At 38.5% G+C, this 14,189-nt stretch overlaps 1 protein-coding gene across 4 annotated transcripts in view; it reads left to right on the plus strand.

The window, feature by feature from the left end:
• The first annotated feature begins 886 nt into the window (after positions 1-886).
• Positions 887-14,189, plus strand: part of Opa1 (OPA1 mitochondrial dynamin like GTPase) — a 72,906-nt gene continuing 59,603 nt past the window's right edge. For 2 of the 4 annotated variants that reach the window (XM_060370171.1, XM_060370173.1), the window contains exons 1-6: positions 887-1,110; positions 6,934-7,252; positions 8,058-8,154; positions 9,365-9,472; positions 9,910-9,963; positions 10,761-10,828. In XM_060370171.1, coding sequence (XP_060226154.1) covers positions 1,079-1,110; positions 6,934-7,252; positions 8,058-8,154; positions 9,365-9,472; positions 9,910-9,963; positions 10,761-10,828 — 678 coding nt within the window. In that variant the 5' untranslated portion in view covers positions 887-1,078. The remainder of the gene's footprint in view (positions 1,111-6,933; positions 7,253-8,057; positions 8,155-9,364; positions 9,473-9,909; positions 9,964-10,760; positions 10,829-14,189) is intronic. The other 2 variants (XM_060370172.1, XM_060370174.1) reach the window with 2 other exon arrangements.

The raw sequence follows: 14,189 nt of genomic DNA on the forward strand, positions 1-14,189 counted from the left end.
TGCCCCACACCTTTTGAACACTAAGAAATAGTTGGGAGAAGCAGGTAGCTAGGGTCCTAGGAATCAACTGTGTAGAGTGGATGGTAGGGAGAAATGAGGAGGGATGGGTTACAGGGAAATGGGAGGATGAATCTGACATCTTGAAAGTCAAAAGACAAGGAAGAGAACTTAGCTGAAAACTACTGAAGGGCAATTTCCAGCGATTTGGAGCTGTTAAGAGACTTTGATAAGAATAAATTCAATAAATCAGTGCCATTAAAATTCAGATGAAGCGGAAGCAGTGGCTACACCTGTAATCCCAGCACTTGGGCAAGCAGAGGCAAGGGATCCCTACGGGTTTGAGGCCAGCGTGGTCTGCGAAGCGAGCCCAGGATAGCCAGGGCTGCACAGAGAAACCCGGTCTTGAAAAACAAAAGCAAACAAACAAACCACAACAGCGACAAAAATCAGATGAAAGCCAACTAAAGAAAGAGTGAAAAAGAAAACAATTTGTGCTTTTATAAAACTATATGCGCATATTCCAAACCTACAAACTCAAATGTCAAAAGTGTCTCTCCAATAGGATCCCAGAAAAATCTAAGGTTCCTAGCATACCAAGACTGTAACATTGTTCGGTTACAAAAATGCTTTTAAACAGATCTCATTAAATTGGCTGCTCCCAATAAACATTCATCGTGTGAATTTCTTGAGGACAGCCCGCCCAACCATCTCGCTTGGAATCCTTAACCGGGACGCTCATTTTCAGAATTCCAACCGGTTCACTTTGAGAGCGGAACCGAGAGGGGGAGCACTACATAGGTACCGCCCAGAGGCTCGCAAGGCATTCGTAGTCCTCCGCGGCCCGTTTGTGCTGCTCTCCTATCGTTCCTGTGGGTGGTTATTTTGGGGACGGACTTATTACGGGTGCCCGGCCGGCTCTTGCGGAAGTACATGCGCCATTGGGAGGGACTCAGCGACTGCTCTATGCCCTTGTTGAGCGCCTGCTCCTGGGTCATTGCCGGAGCAGGTGTCGGACTGGGGCCGACACGGGGCTCCCACGTGGCCGTCTCGGCGCTTGTGTGTGGTCTGCGCTGGCGGGATGTGGCGAGTACGTCGGGCGGTCGTGGCCTGGTAAGTGCGGCCTGCGACCCGGCCCCGTTATGTCACGTTCTGTGCCATTTAGACAGCCGGGTTGCTCCATCACTACTTTCTGAATGTGCAGGTGACCGTCAGGCCAGTCCAAGGTTCTTAGAGAATTCTTGCAAATGTTTGAGCAGTCGGAGTGACAAGCGCTGGCCGGTGACCACTTCTCATTCAACTCGAAGGTTTTGGACGCCTTCAGTCTTGGCCCATGGTTGCTGTTCCCTTTATCCGTGCCCTTGTGATCTAGCTGTTATCTCTGTCTCTAGTTGCTGCTTTTATTGTTGCTATTCTCCCCTGGCCTGGCTGTTTCCTTATATCTCCGTGAGTTTCATTTAGCAGTCTTCTTCCAGCCTTAGGCCATATATACTTTGCATATGCAGGTACTTGCGCTCTTCTGTATGAAAGGGCTCTGCCTGTCTGCCTGACCCTCTGGCTGGAGTCAGAAGTAGAGCAGTGACGCACGTGATGTTGGACAATGTTTAAGAGACGCCCTCCTCAGAGGAGATCTTGTTCAGTGTTGAGGTACACTTTGATACGACATGGTGCGTGCGGCGCCACTTTTCTAATAGTGCTGTTGTTGCACTAGCCTGGTTTTAAGGTCGAAAATCATGACATAGTTTCATTTATATGAATTGCTGTATGCATTTTAACGATGCTAAATTTGATGTTATATATGTCATTTGTTCTGATAACTCCAAGCTTGACATATTGTTTCAGACATTTGATTATAGGAAATAATATACACCAAGGAAGATTGGGAAATTTTAGTTCTTCTGAGTTAACTCTACCTTTAAACATTGATCTTCAGTTTTAGTTAGAACTTTTAAAAGATTTTGTTTTAATTATGTGTATGGGAGAAAGGTTGTATTTGCACATGAGTACAGGTCCCTTGTCTGGGTAGAGGGGTAGGGTCCCACTAGAGATGGAGTTACAGGCAGTTTTGCTGCCTGAGGTGGATACTTGGGACTGAACTCAGGTCTTCTACAAGAATGGCAAGCACTCTTAACCCTTCCATGCATCTCTACATACCCTAGAGCTTTTTTTTTTAAATGTGTATATCTCTTTTGCCAGCATGTATGTCTGTGTGTTACTTGTGTGTCTGCTGCCCACAGAGGCCAGATGACAGCATTCAGTCCTCTGAGACTAGAGTAACAGACGGTTGGGAGTTGTGGGTTCTGGGAATTCAACCTCAGGCTTCTGGAAGAGTAGCCCTTTTTCTTAACCAATAAGCCATTTCTCCAGCCCTGCCCCAGGAGCTTTTTAAATGGTTGAAATGGTTTATTATACTTATAAGGAATGGGACCCATTTGTTTTGTCAGAGTTAATTAAGAGTGCAAAAGTGGAACTGCCTCTGCCATGATTCAGTTATTTTTAATCTTGTGGGATTTTAATTTAGACATTTTCGCAACTTTTAATATTGAAATAGGCTATTTAAGCCAGCAGTAGTGGCGCATGTCTTTGATCCCAGCACTTGGGAGGCAGAGACAGTTAGATCTCTGTGAGTTCGAGGCCAGCCTGGTCTGCAGAGCACGTTCCAGGACAGCCAGGGCTAAACAGAAACCCTGTCTTGAAAAACCATGACCGGATCAAAACAAAACAAAAAACCAAAAACAAACAAAATGCAACTAAGTCCTACTCTATTAATAAGGTTGAAACAGACTTTTATATACACATAAAAATACTTCTCTTAGACAAGTCAAATGAAAGGCCAATGACCAACATTTTGGGGGTACAATAAATATTTGTGTAAAATTAATGGAAAAAGTTATTTCAAAATAGACAGTTCTATATAGGTAAAAGATGTGGTAGATAAACAACAGCAGATGACTTGGGGTGATGTACTTTTCATCACATTTGACTCTTGTTTTTAAGTTTCTTTGGATAAAGAAGTCTTTTTCCCTCCATAGCCACTTTGTTCTTTCTTGACTCTGTCCTTTGTCTCAGATTTCTTAAGACTTTGTTCAACTGTGGGTGTTCTTTTTCGTCACTTGTCTGGCTTGACCTTTGATTAAAAAAATCTCTTTCTTCAGTTCTGCAAAATTTTTCTTCAACTTTATTTTCTTCTTTCCATTGCATGTATTCTTTTTCTTTCTAAATACTTTTTAAAAAATATGAGATTGCTTAGGTAGGTCTAGTATGGTTTTTCTTTCCAAAAATATAACCTCTTCTTTTTATCTGCTTATTAAGAAAAGTAAAAAAGTAGGCATCTGCCCCAACATGTTCATATGTATATTATCTTAAAATTTTATTTATTTACCTGTATAATAAGTAACCATTTGCATTATATGCCTACTTTAAAATAAGATTAAATAATATAATACTTCCATTAATGACAAAGAAAGATTGGAAAAAATAAAATGGATTTCATGAGTAATGCTTAGGTAGCTGCACATTAAAAAGCTAAAATCATTAAGCCATGTATAATGCTGTTAAACCTGTACATTTCAACACTCAGGAAACTGAGATGAGGTCATCTAAGAGTTCAAGGCCAGCCTTAGCAACATAGCAAGTACCAGGTCTGAAAGAATTAAAGAGCAAGACCCAGTCACAGAAAACTAAAGAGTTAAGTCATTTAAAGGCAAGTTCATATATATATATAAATACATATATAAATGAAGCTACATATATATATGTATATATATGTATATATATGAAGCTAATTAAGACATGGACTGCCAGCCCAACATGGTGGTGCACACCTTTAGTCCCAGCACTTATGAGACAGGCAGATGGATCTCTGTGAGTTCGAGGTCAGCCTGGTCTACACAGTAAGTTCTAGGATATCCAGGACTGTTACACAGGGAGACCCTGTCTCAAACAACAACAAAAAAGGACTTCCTTTTTTTTCTCCATACATTGTAAAAGTTATGAGGTTACCTTGGAAAGACATTAAATACATCTGTCCTGAAAGATTAGTTGAAGTTTTCTCCAAGCTACAGTTATCTTAACTGTTGTAAAAGTGGAAATGTTTGTAATATACTAAGTCGTAACCCAAGTCATAAAGCTACATGTTGTAAAGTCCATTTTATATTACATTCTGTATATGAGTATACACGATAAAAATGGAACTCTACTGAAAACAAACAGAAAGTCTCCCAAAACTTACACATGCATCCAGAAGTACACAGGTATATACATATCCAATACTTTATTCCTTGATCCCAATGGATCATTGCTATGTACCCTATGTGTATATATACATACACACACATGCACACAGTGTATATGTGTGTGGTGTGTGTATATATATATATTTATATATAGAGAGAGAGAGCCTCTCACCTTCCCACTTTGATACCATTTCTTTGTATCATAGCTTATGTCTTCTGTATTTTTTCTTTATTTTGCATCCTAGAAAGTGTTCTTAATTTATTTTCTGCGGTTGAGGTATATGCAAGTGTAGCTTTACTTTCCGTAAACTGCTCTTTAATATTCACTAAGCTCTTTTCTAAAGCTTAAATCTATAAATGTTGTATTCTCTAATATTTTGGAAAATGCTCTTATTTAAGTTTTCAGTATTTCAGGAATCTTGTCAATACATGTGATATCATGTTAAGAGCCCCTAATTTGTTATAGGAGTCTGATTGTCTGGTCACATTTAAGCATTAAGGGCCAATGACAATGCAGATGCTTTGATCATGCTACTTCTTGGTGAGAGGGATGAATGACTGAGCAAGCTGTGTTTTCTGTTATTGATTACTTCACCTAGCAACTTTCCTTTTAGGGCTTTGATAGAGTAGGTGAGTGATGTGAACCTGTTACAAATGCCAATATTGATGCCAGCTGTGTCTAGGAAGCCTTCACTACCCGTACACATACACTTGGGATCCTTAGGTCTTCTCTGGCAGATTTCATCAGCTTCCAGAGCAATTGCTGTTCTTCTGCTCCTTTTACTCTCTTATCTGTATGTCAAGACTACCTTATTGTAGGGATGGAGAGATGGTTAATCTTTCAGAGGACCTGGGTTTGATTTTCATTACCCGTATCATAGCTCAGTCATCTGTAACTATGTTTGCAGAAGATCCAATGCTTCTTCTGGCTTCTGTTGGTAACTTGCACACAAGTATCCAGACATGCATGCAAGCAAACATCAATACACATAAAATAAATAATAATGATAATTTTTAAACTTAAAAAGATGCAGAATTATCTTTAATTTAAAAGCCCTCCCTTGGGTGAGCTTTTATCATTCTCTTGAACTGGCAGCTCTAGAAGATACCTGTCTACATACAAGGATTTGCTTTGAGTCAGTTCTGCCTTTAGAAGACAATTGAAGAACATGCTACTTCTAAGTACTGACCTGGAATATTCTGTCTCTGTCACTTAAAATTCTTGCTTCCACCATTGTGAAAATAGGAATATTTGGGATTTGGAGAGAAATAAGGGAGAAAATAAATAAAGACATAAATACCCAAGGGCTACATGTGGACTTGAAGTTCATTTAGGTGGGATTAGATTTGGGTTAGCACCTTTCTGAAAAGTAGAACTAACCTCTTGAAGGTTAAAAGGCTATTCACTCAGTCACACACTGGTAAAGTGCAGTACAAATGGATACTGAAGTGACTTTAAACCCTTATTCTGGGCTAGTTTTGCTAAGTTCTTTGCAAGCCCTAAGGTGAGAAGTAGGGTGGCACAATCAAGAAACCGATCCTAGCAAAACTGTGTGCTGAGGAACTCAGAGGAGGAAGCAGATCCTCCAGAATGTCACCACAGCTCCATTTCCGGTTCTGCCTGTGTTTGTTTGCACATTAGCTGCCATCCACATTTGTCCAGCATCATCTCTCGTGGAAAGACCTCAGGCTTTCCTATAGATGGAACCTAGTTTCAGCCTCTCTTTTACTGTCAGGCAAGACATCCTTTTTTTAAACAGATATGTTTATGAAAGAAGATCTTCATCCTCTTGAGTTTTCCCATGTTGGGTTTTTGAAAGCACCTAGCATAGTGTCTGTGACATAGCTGGAAACAAGAGCTGCAGCCTGTGGTGCCTTTTCGGTGAGAAGGTCTTAGCTTCATGTAACTAGAGGAACACTGTTCAACTGTTTTTCTTTAGTTACATGAGCTAAGACCTTCTCACCGGTGGACCCCACCAATAGGATTGAATCAGATGTGCATTGAGTAAGATTAGCCATGTAGGCTTCCTATCAGAAAGCCCCCATCCATGTAGGAAGGAAGGGGGGAGCAACTCAGACCCTTCGCATGTACAATGAGATTGTTTTCTCTTGAGGCCTGTTCTGCTATTTATATTTTCCAAGGAACCAGGTTCTTGAAGGTGGGATTAACTTAGTTTTCATCTCTGGACTAACACAGGATTGGAAGGCAAAACAAGTCTCTGTTCTTGACTGTTAGAATTGTTGTCTTTTAAAGCAGAACTTTGCATGTATTTTTGTTACTGGCTGTTACAGTGTACAACTTTTGCTAAAACAAGTAACCACCTCTTTCCTCTTTGGTTTCAGTTCCTTGGACCAATATCACAACCCACATATAGTAAATTAACATGTAGAGTCTGGAGTCCTCATGCCTGGACTCATATTCCATCGTTATCCCTTTGTTAGTGTCTTCTGCAGCAAATTGTGTTTATATCTTTGTGCCACTTTTTCCCTCATCTGTAGAATGGAGCTAGTGTCATTTTTGTGGTAGCATTTTCAGCAAGACTGAATGAGCTGGCACACAGGAAATGTAAACTCTTGTATAATGGGACATGGTTTGTAAGTATGGGTGCCTGATCTTTTCTGTTAGTTCCAAAGCATTGTTATCTTCTCTGATGTTTCTCCCATCCTTGTTTGTTTGTTTGTTTGTTTGTTTGTTTTTCAGTGAAGTCTGCCAATCCTTAGTGAAACATAGCTCTGGGATACAAAGAAACTTACCGCTCCAAAAACTACACCTGGTTTCACGAAGTATTTACCGTTCACATCATCCCATCCTGAAGCTTCAAAGACCACAATCAAGGACATCATTTCAGCAGTTCTCTTCGCTAACTAACCTTTCCTTACATAAACTGAAACTTTCTCCAATTAAATATGGCTACCAGCCCCGTAGGAACTTTTGGCCAGCAAGAATAGCTGCCAGGCTCCTGAAACTTCGATATATCATACTGGGATCTGCTGTTGGGGGTGGCTATACGGCCAAAAAAGTGAGTTTGCTTTCTTACTATAACATTTTTTAAATTATTATTATTATTAGTTACATTTTATTACTCTGTATCCCAGCTATATCCTGTTCCTTCATTCCCTCCCAATCCCATCCTCCCTCCCTTATCTCCTCCCTGCCCCTTTCCAAGTCCACTGATGGGGGCGGTCCTCTTCCCCTTTCATCTGACCCTGTTTAATCAGGTATCTTCAGCATTGGCTGCATAGTTCTAATTGTTCTAAAATATTATAAATTTTTACAGCATAGTAGAAAGAAATTGTCATTTTTTTTAGTCATTCACTGTATATATTTACTGTGCTCTATGTTGTTTAGTGGTGCCATGTAAATATTTACTATAATTATAGATGCCCTGGAAGATGGAGTGTGGTCTGGGAGGAAGAACACTTGAGTTTGGTTCTAAGCACTGCCATTTAGCAGCACAGGAGACAAAGTCAGGTGGCATGTTCACAGGGCCACTCTGGACAGCCCTGGAACCAGAAGCAAAGTGACTTCTCTCCCAGTCTGTCTTCCTTTTGCTTCATGTTTGCTCATGCCAACAGGAGCCCTGTTTGAAATAGGAATGTTTTGAGTTTTTACATTTTCCACATTTGATAGAAGAGTATTTATTTTCATTCTACTTACTTACCTACTGATTTGTTTTTAAAAGACCTGGACTTACATAATTTAATTCCTTAAAGGTTCTGTACAGGATACATTTTCTTTGTTGATTGTTTTAACCAATGTGCTGTCTCTTTATATTGGTGTAGGGCATTTGGGTTATCTGATTAACATATGTTCTTGTCTTTTAGACCTTCGATGAGTGGAAAGATATGATACCAGACCTTAGTGACTATAAGTGGATTGTGCCTGACTTTATATGGGAAATTGATGAGTATATTGATTTGGGTTTGTATCTCCAACATTCGAAACAGCTTTTGGATCGGGAGGGGATGGCAATAGAAATAGTTGCATTTGTACTTGTAACTTTTGAGCCTAACATGTAATAGTTCCGTTTCAGTAATGAAAGTAATAGTCTGTAAAAGAGAATTTAATGTTTCTTACATTTCTATGTGTGTGGGTGCACTAGTGTGCACACACACGTGCAGATGCCTATATGCATGCAGAGGCATCAGTGTAGAGGTCAAAAGACATTTTGAGGGCATTTTTTGTAATTAAAAGGGATCCTATGGGTACCTTGGGTTGATAGGCCTGGTGATAAGCATTTCTGCCCATTGAGCCATCTTGACAACCCAGAAGAAAAATAATGTAAGAATAAGGATACTTATTCTTACATTAACATTCCTTATTAACATGGCTGCCACCACTCTTTAGGAATATTTTCTTCTGGTTTTGCTTATTAGTTGAATGTGGCTAACATTAACTTCTTATTTAAAAGTTATATAGTCATAGGGATATGTTCCTTGGTTTTGTGTTTTGCTACTAATCACATCCTATCTGCATTTCCTTGCTGCTAGCAGACTTACCAAATACTGTTTTCCACATTATGCAACATTGCCTGCATCATACATACTAGGACCCTATGGCTACCTTGGTCATTTCTACTTTCTGCAGCCAAGTTCCTTAGAAGTCTGTTAGTGTGCAAAGTAACTTTACCCCTTAAAACGCCGCCCCTGCCTTTAACAAGTAGGTGAGGGCAGGGTACGTTCAACAGCTGATTGCAAGTAACTCATGATGAACTTTAGAAAAATTTTTTTCAGTCCCTTTTTAAGACATATGGAGGTGGATTTAATCTGCATAACTGCTTCATCATAGTACTTCTTAAATATAACCATGTTAACAAAGGTATTTTTAGGAAATTGGACAGTTTCATTTAAAAAAAATACATGTCAGTACTGTGCAACATAATGTATTTGCCATTATCTCGGTGTAGTGACAGGGAGTCTGGATTCTAAAGCAAGGCTGCCTGGTCTTGAACCCTGGCTCCCTCACTTCTTTGCTGTATGCTCTAGTTTGCATCTCTAAGTGGAGTTGACAGCAGGAAGTAGTATTTAGAGCTGGCTTGAGGTTTAAGCAAGTTGACTCATTTATAGCCTTCATATTTTTGCTGTATCCTGCTTTGAGTCTGTTCTTGATACTTGCTTTTGGTCCCCTGTAGAGAAAATTAGAAAAGCCCTTCCGACTTCAGAAGACCTTGCCAATTTAGCTCCTGACCTGGACAAGATCGCTGAAAGCCTCAGTTTGTTGAAGGACTTCTTCACTGCAGGTAAGTGGGAGCTTCTCATTTAACTTCAAGATTTAGGATCTCAGAGGAAAAATGCATATATGGTCTTATTTATTCCGTCTTCTAATTTAAAAGAAACGCAAATACAAGGTAAAGCTTACACAGTGCTTTTAATCTTTAGCCTAATCAAATGAAAATTTGTAAGAAAGTATATGCTTAGCCTTTTGTTGGTGAATAAGAAACTATTATTTCTTGACATGTAGATGAGACTACCTATGCATTTGCTTTTCATGACTGCTTCAAGCCAATTTTGTTACTTTAAAACAAAACGTAATTATTACAGGCCGTATGAAGTACAATTTTATAAGGTTTATCCTGGCATATTTGCCCAGTTATTATCCTAATATAAGTCTGAGATCTCAGACATCCTTGCTTATTATTATTAAATTTTCATTTCCCCTTTTGCTGATTTTCCACAGGTCCCAAATTGGTTAGTGAACTCATAGAAGCTTCTGGCCCACTTCTCTTGTTAGGTGTGTAACCAGACATTTTTGCTGACCTTAACATGCCTTTTAAATGCTTCTAATAAACTAGTTGCAAATAAAATTGCAGACCAAATTTATAATCCTGCTTATATATGCCGATCTTTAAACCCAGAACTATATTAGGCAAACTTATATCCTTTTGGTGGAAATAGTAAAAAAATTATATTGATGACAAAATTAAAATTGCTAAATACAAGACTTAAAGTTATCAAAAGATAATTTGCTTACCAAAAGAGATTGTTGAAATGAAAAGTAATTTTAGCTTGTCTCATCTGCCCTGTCATAGTGACCTTTAAATTTGCTTTGTATTCTACACATTGTCTGATGGCAGTGGTACTTGGCCAAACTGAAAGAACTCCCTCATAAAACAATCTTTGCCAAAGATTGTCTTATTTTATCATAATCTTCATCTATATTTTTCAAATGGATTAATTGTATTTTTTGAAGCTACTATGGTTTCTTTTGAGCTATGATCTCACTGTTCAGCGCAGCCTCCGTCTCCAGAGTGTAAATGCTGGAATGGCAGGCATGCACCTGCCTATCTGGGGTTTGTTCTGATTTGGTTTTCATTTTGGTGCATGCCTGCCTATCTGGGGTTTGTTTTGATTTGGTTTTCATTTTGCGATGCTGGTAATCCAATACATACGAGGCAGGCACTCTGCCTGTGGGCTATATCCTCTCTCCTCACAGCCACTTACTTTTCAATTGCTTTAATGTCATTTGGAAATTAACGTGGGCTGTAAACATCAGTAGAGAATTTAAAGAACTGTGTGTTTATCTTTAAGGTTCACCTGGAGAAACAGCATTTAGAGCAAAAGATCATGGATCAGAAAGTGACAAGCATTATAAGAAGGTAAATATAAAACAGAACTTGTCGTAATGGGAGTCCTGAAAATTAACTGTTCCTTTTGTTTTTGAAATACTTGAAAATGCTAACACATTCCTAGAAAATATAAAAATGTATACTTACTAATTGAAAATTGCGGGTGTTAATGAGGCAGTTTTGGAGTAGAATCAAAGACACCCATCCCCTCGGTTATGCTCTGTGAAATAATCATTCAAGAGTTTGTTACAAAATATATGTGAGAAAAGGTGGTGTAGATAGTTTAAGCAGTCTTCTCTTTCCTGAGACTTCACAGACCAATATATATTCATATGTGTTCACAGATCTCCAAGAGGGTACAATGTTCAGAGCATACCAGATTTATGCACGGAACCTCCTCCCTTTTCTGGAGGCTTACATTGGCTTAGGGGGAAAGATATGAGAGAGTAGAAAGTGAGTTATTAACAAATAAGTCAATTCTTGCATATTAAGAACCGATAAGGTTGTATATGGATCAGGCCATTGAGAGGTGCATCAGTTAACACCTTCTCTAACAAATCCATGCGAGCACTATGGCGCAGTTGCATATGAAACCTGGAGAGCCGCTGAGCCACTCTGCATTTCTAGTCATATGCCTTTGTCATCTTTTTAAACTGGAAAATGAAATAATTTAGAGTTTTGTAAAACTAATACCTAGATAAATAAATTTATGAGTGAAATATTCTATAAACATTTTAAGTTAAATGTGGAATATAGAGTTTATACTGAGTTTTAAAGCATCATGGGAAAGAAACTTATGATTATTGAGGAACAGAAAAGTAATTTCTATATTTCCATTTCTTTCCCTTTCTTTCAACTTGAACTTTATTTTATGCTATCCTAATTTTTAAATATATTTCCAAGATTTTTTTTTCTTTCATCTTTTAGGTAAAACATACTTCAGAGTATATATTTACTTTCATTTTTGATCTATTTTTAATATATTTGTATATATAATTTTAACTAAGGAATAGTCTTGATTGTACATTGAGAGGTAGGGTTAGAGAGTAAGTTAACAAATGTGGCTTATTTTGAGCCGGGGAAGCCTTGGCCATGAAAGCCAATGAACCTAATGTGAAGAAATGAATTAATCTGAAGAGAAGGGCCCTTGCAGCAGGTCTGGTAGAGTAGATCCTGAGTGGCAGGTAGATATGCCAGTGTCTGCTTTCTCACTAATATGTCACGTGATCACTGTGGTAAATGAGGAAGTGATTTCAGACTTGACTCAGGTAAGTCCCTTAAAACTCTGTCAACTCTGACTGAGTGACCTATAATTGACCTCTGCAATATAGGTGAAGCAAGAGAATGTATTGTTAGGAATTCAATTATTTTTGTAGATTTGATTTTATTCAATTGACATAAAAATAAATGTGTTGCTTTATTTTTTTTAATGTACCCCTTTGCTTGTTTGCTTGTAAATGCCCCTTCTAGGCTCTTTCCTTTAAACTTTTTCTTAATTTATGGTAATTACTTTCCCCTATTAAAACTTACCAGCTGGGGATAGGATACAGATATGACTCAGCCATTCAGAGCACATTCTGGTCTTCTAGTGGACCCATATCAGGTGGCTTGCACACACCTGTAACTGTAGTGCCAAAGGATCTGCCACCTTAGTCTGGACTCTCTCATATGTATATTTCCACATGCAGACACACATATAAATTTTAAAATATTTATTAAATTGCTTTAGCTTATCAATTATTTTCCAGTGGATTATTGTAAATATTAAATCTAGAATTGCACCTATGCTGCTTTTATTACAGGTTAAGTCAAATTATAGAAAATGCTAATATAATGGAAGCATGTTCAGCTGCAGCAAATAGTTTTCCGTTCTGTTAATGCACAGTGTTGATTCTAAGGTTTGAGTCTAGCCTGTCATGTCATACTTGAGGGTAATAAGCCCCGTAGACAAGATACAGATAAGCTGTTGTAATCTAATGAATCTTGCCTACCAAGTGATATTTGCAAGGAGAGACTTGAGTCCCATGGTAGCCTTTTTGAGATCATTCAGACATTAGTTTTCATTCAAGGTGTGAGAGCGCGCGTGTGTGTGTGTGTGTGTGTGTGTGTGTGTGTGTGTTTGGGGGGTGTTTCCCTGTGTGCCACATGTAGCCCTGGTGCCCACAGAGGTTAAAAAGGGGTGTTAGACCCCCAGGACTGGAGTTAGAGTCACTTGTGAACTGCTACATGGTGCTGAGAATCCCAAGGATCCTTTATTCTTTAGAATTACAGCCTTAACCACTGAGCCATCTCTCCAGACCTCCTCAGATACCAATTCTAAAGATTTCAGTGATCATTAGAAGTACTGGTATGACATCCAGAGTTTCTCTGGTTACTATTCAATTGGTTTAGTCTTGGTTCTGAAGATGAACTCATGAAAATCATATTCTGATCAACAACAATACCAGCCTAAATGTGCCTGACTTCCCCTAAGTTGCATTCAGGGTTTGAAACAGTCATGCTTAAGTTTAATGATTGTCAGGTTCATGGTTGTGGTTTCTGGCACAACTTCTCTACTAGAAATAAAACATGAAATGCAAATTGATTTTAAAAATAATAATAATTTGAATACATCTCTACATCTATGACTGAAATAAAGATCTGTCTCTCTAAGAGGAGAACACATCCAGAAAAGTCTTGACAGTAGAGGAGTAGTTAGGACCACTCAAACCCAACTGAAATTAAAGGGAGTTGAGGGAACACGGGTGTCAGAAAGTATGACCTGAGTCAGACTGAGCAACATGATGACCTGGTGACTTGTGCTTCCTCTTCTGAGCTCACTAGACTTGTGTGTGAATGGGAATTACAGTCGAGATCTTTAGAAAGCTTGGAAGTCATATGACACTGCAGTCTGAGTAATCATCCTATCTTTGCTTCTACCTGAACGTACATCTGATAGGTTGTAGACACTATTTTTACTGTGTTGATCAAAAGTTCTGATATGCATCTTCCATAACAAATATTGAAAAAGTAGCCAATTCACTTTTAGATTGCACTATTTTATTGAGGCATGATCCACACATAGTAATACTACCTTATAATAAATGTTTATAGTAATTAAAACCTTAAAATTTGGGGAAAAGTTTAAAATTTTTATTCACTGGTAAAAATATCTGTGTGAACTTTGTAAAAATCCTTGATATCTGGAGAACTTAAAACCTCCAGAAGCTGCCAAATTATGAACTGGAATTCTGAGCCTGTTTTATTGAGTGAGTGGATCCAATATTTGTAACCCAGCACCATCAAGTAACCACAGGTTTGAAGAATTCTTGTGTCCTGCACAGCTAACAGCTTCAAGTATAGATTAGATAGATTCTTAGCAAGAATCACAGCACGGGTATACTTTGTAGAT

Source organism: Meriones unguiculatus, chromosome 17, assembly GCF_030254825.1.
Source record: "Meriones unguiculatus strain TT.TT164.6M chromosome 17, Bangor_MerUng_6.1, whole genome shotgun sequence".
Classification (NCBI taxonomy): domain Eukaryota; kingdom Metazoa; phylum Chordata; class Mammalia; order Rodentia; family Muridae; genus Meriones; species Meriones unguiculatus.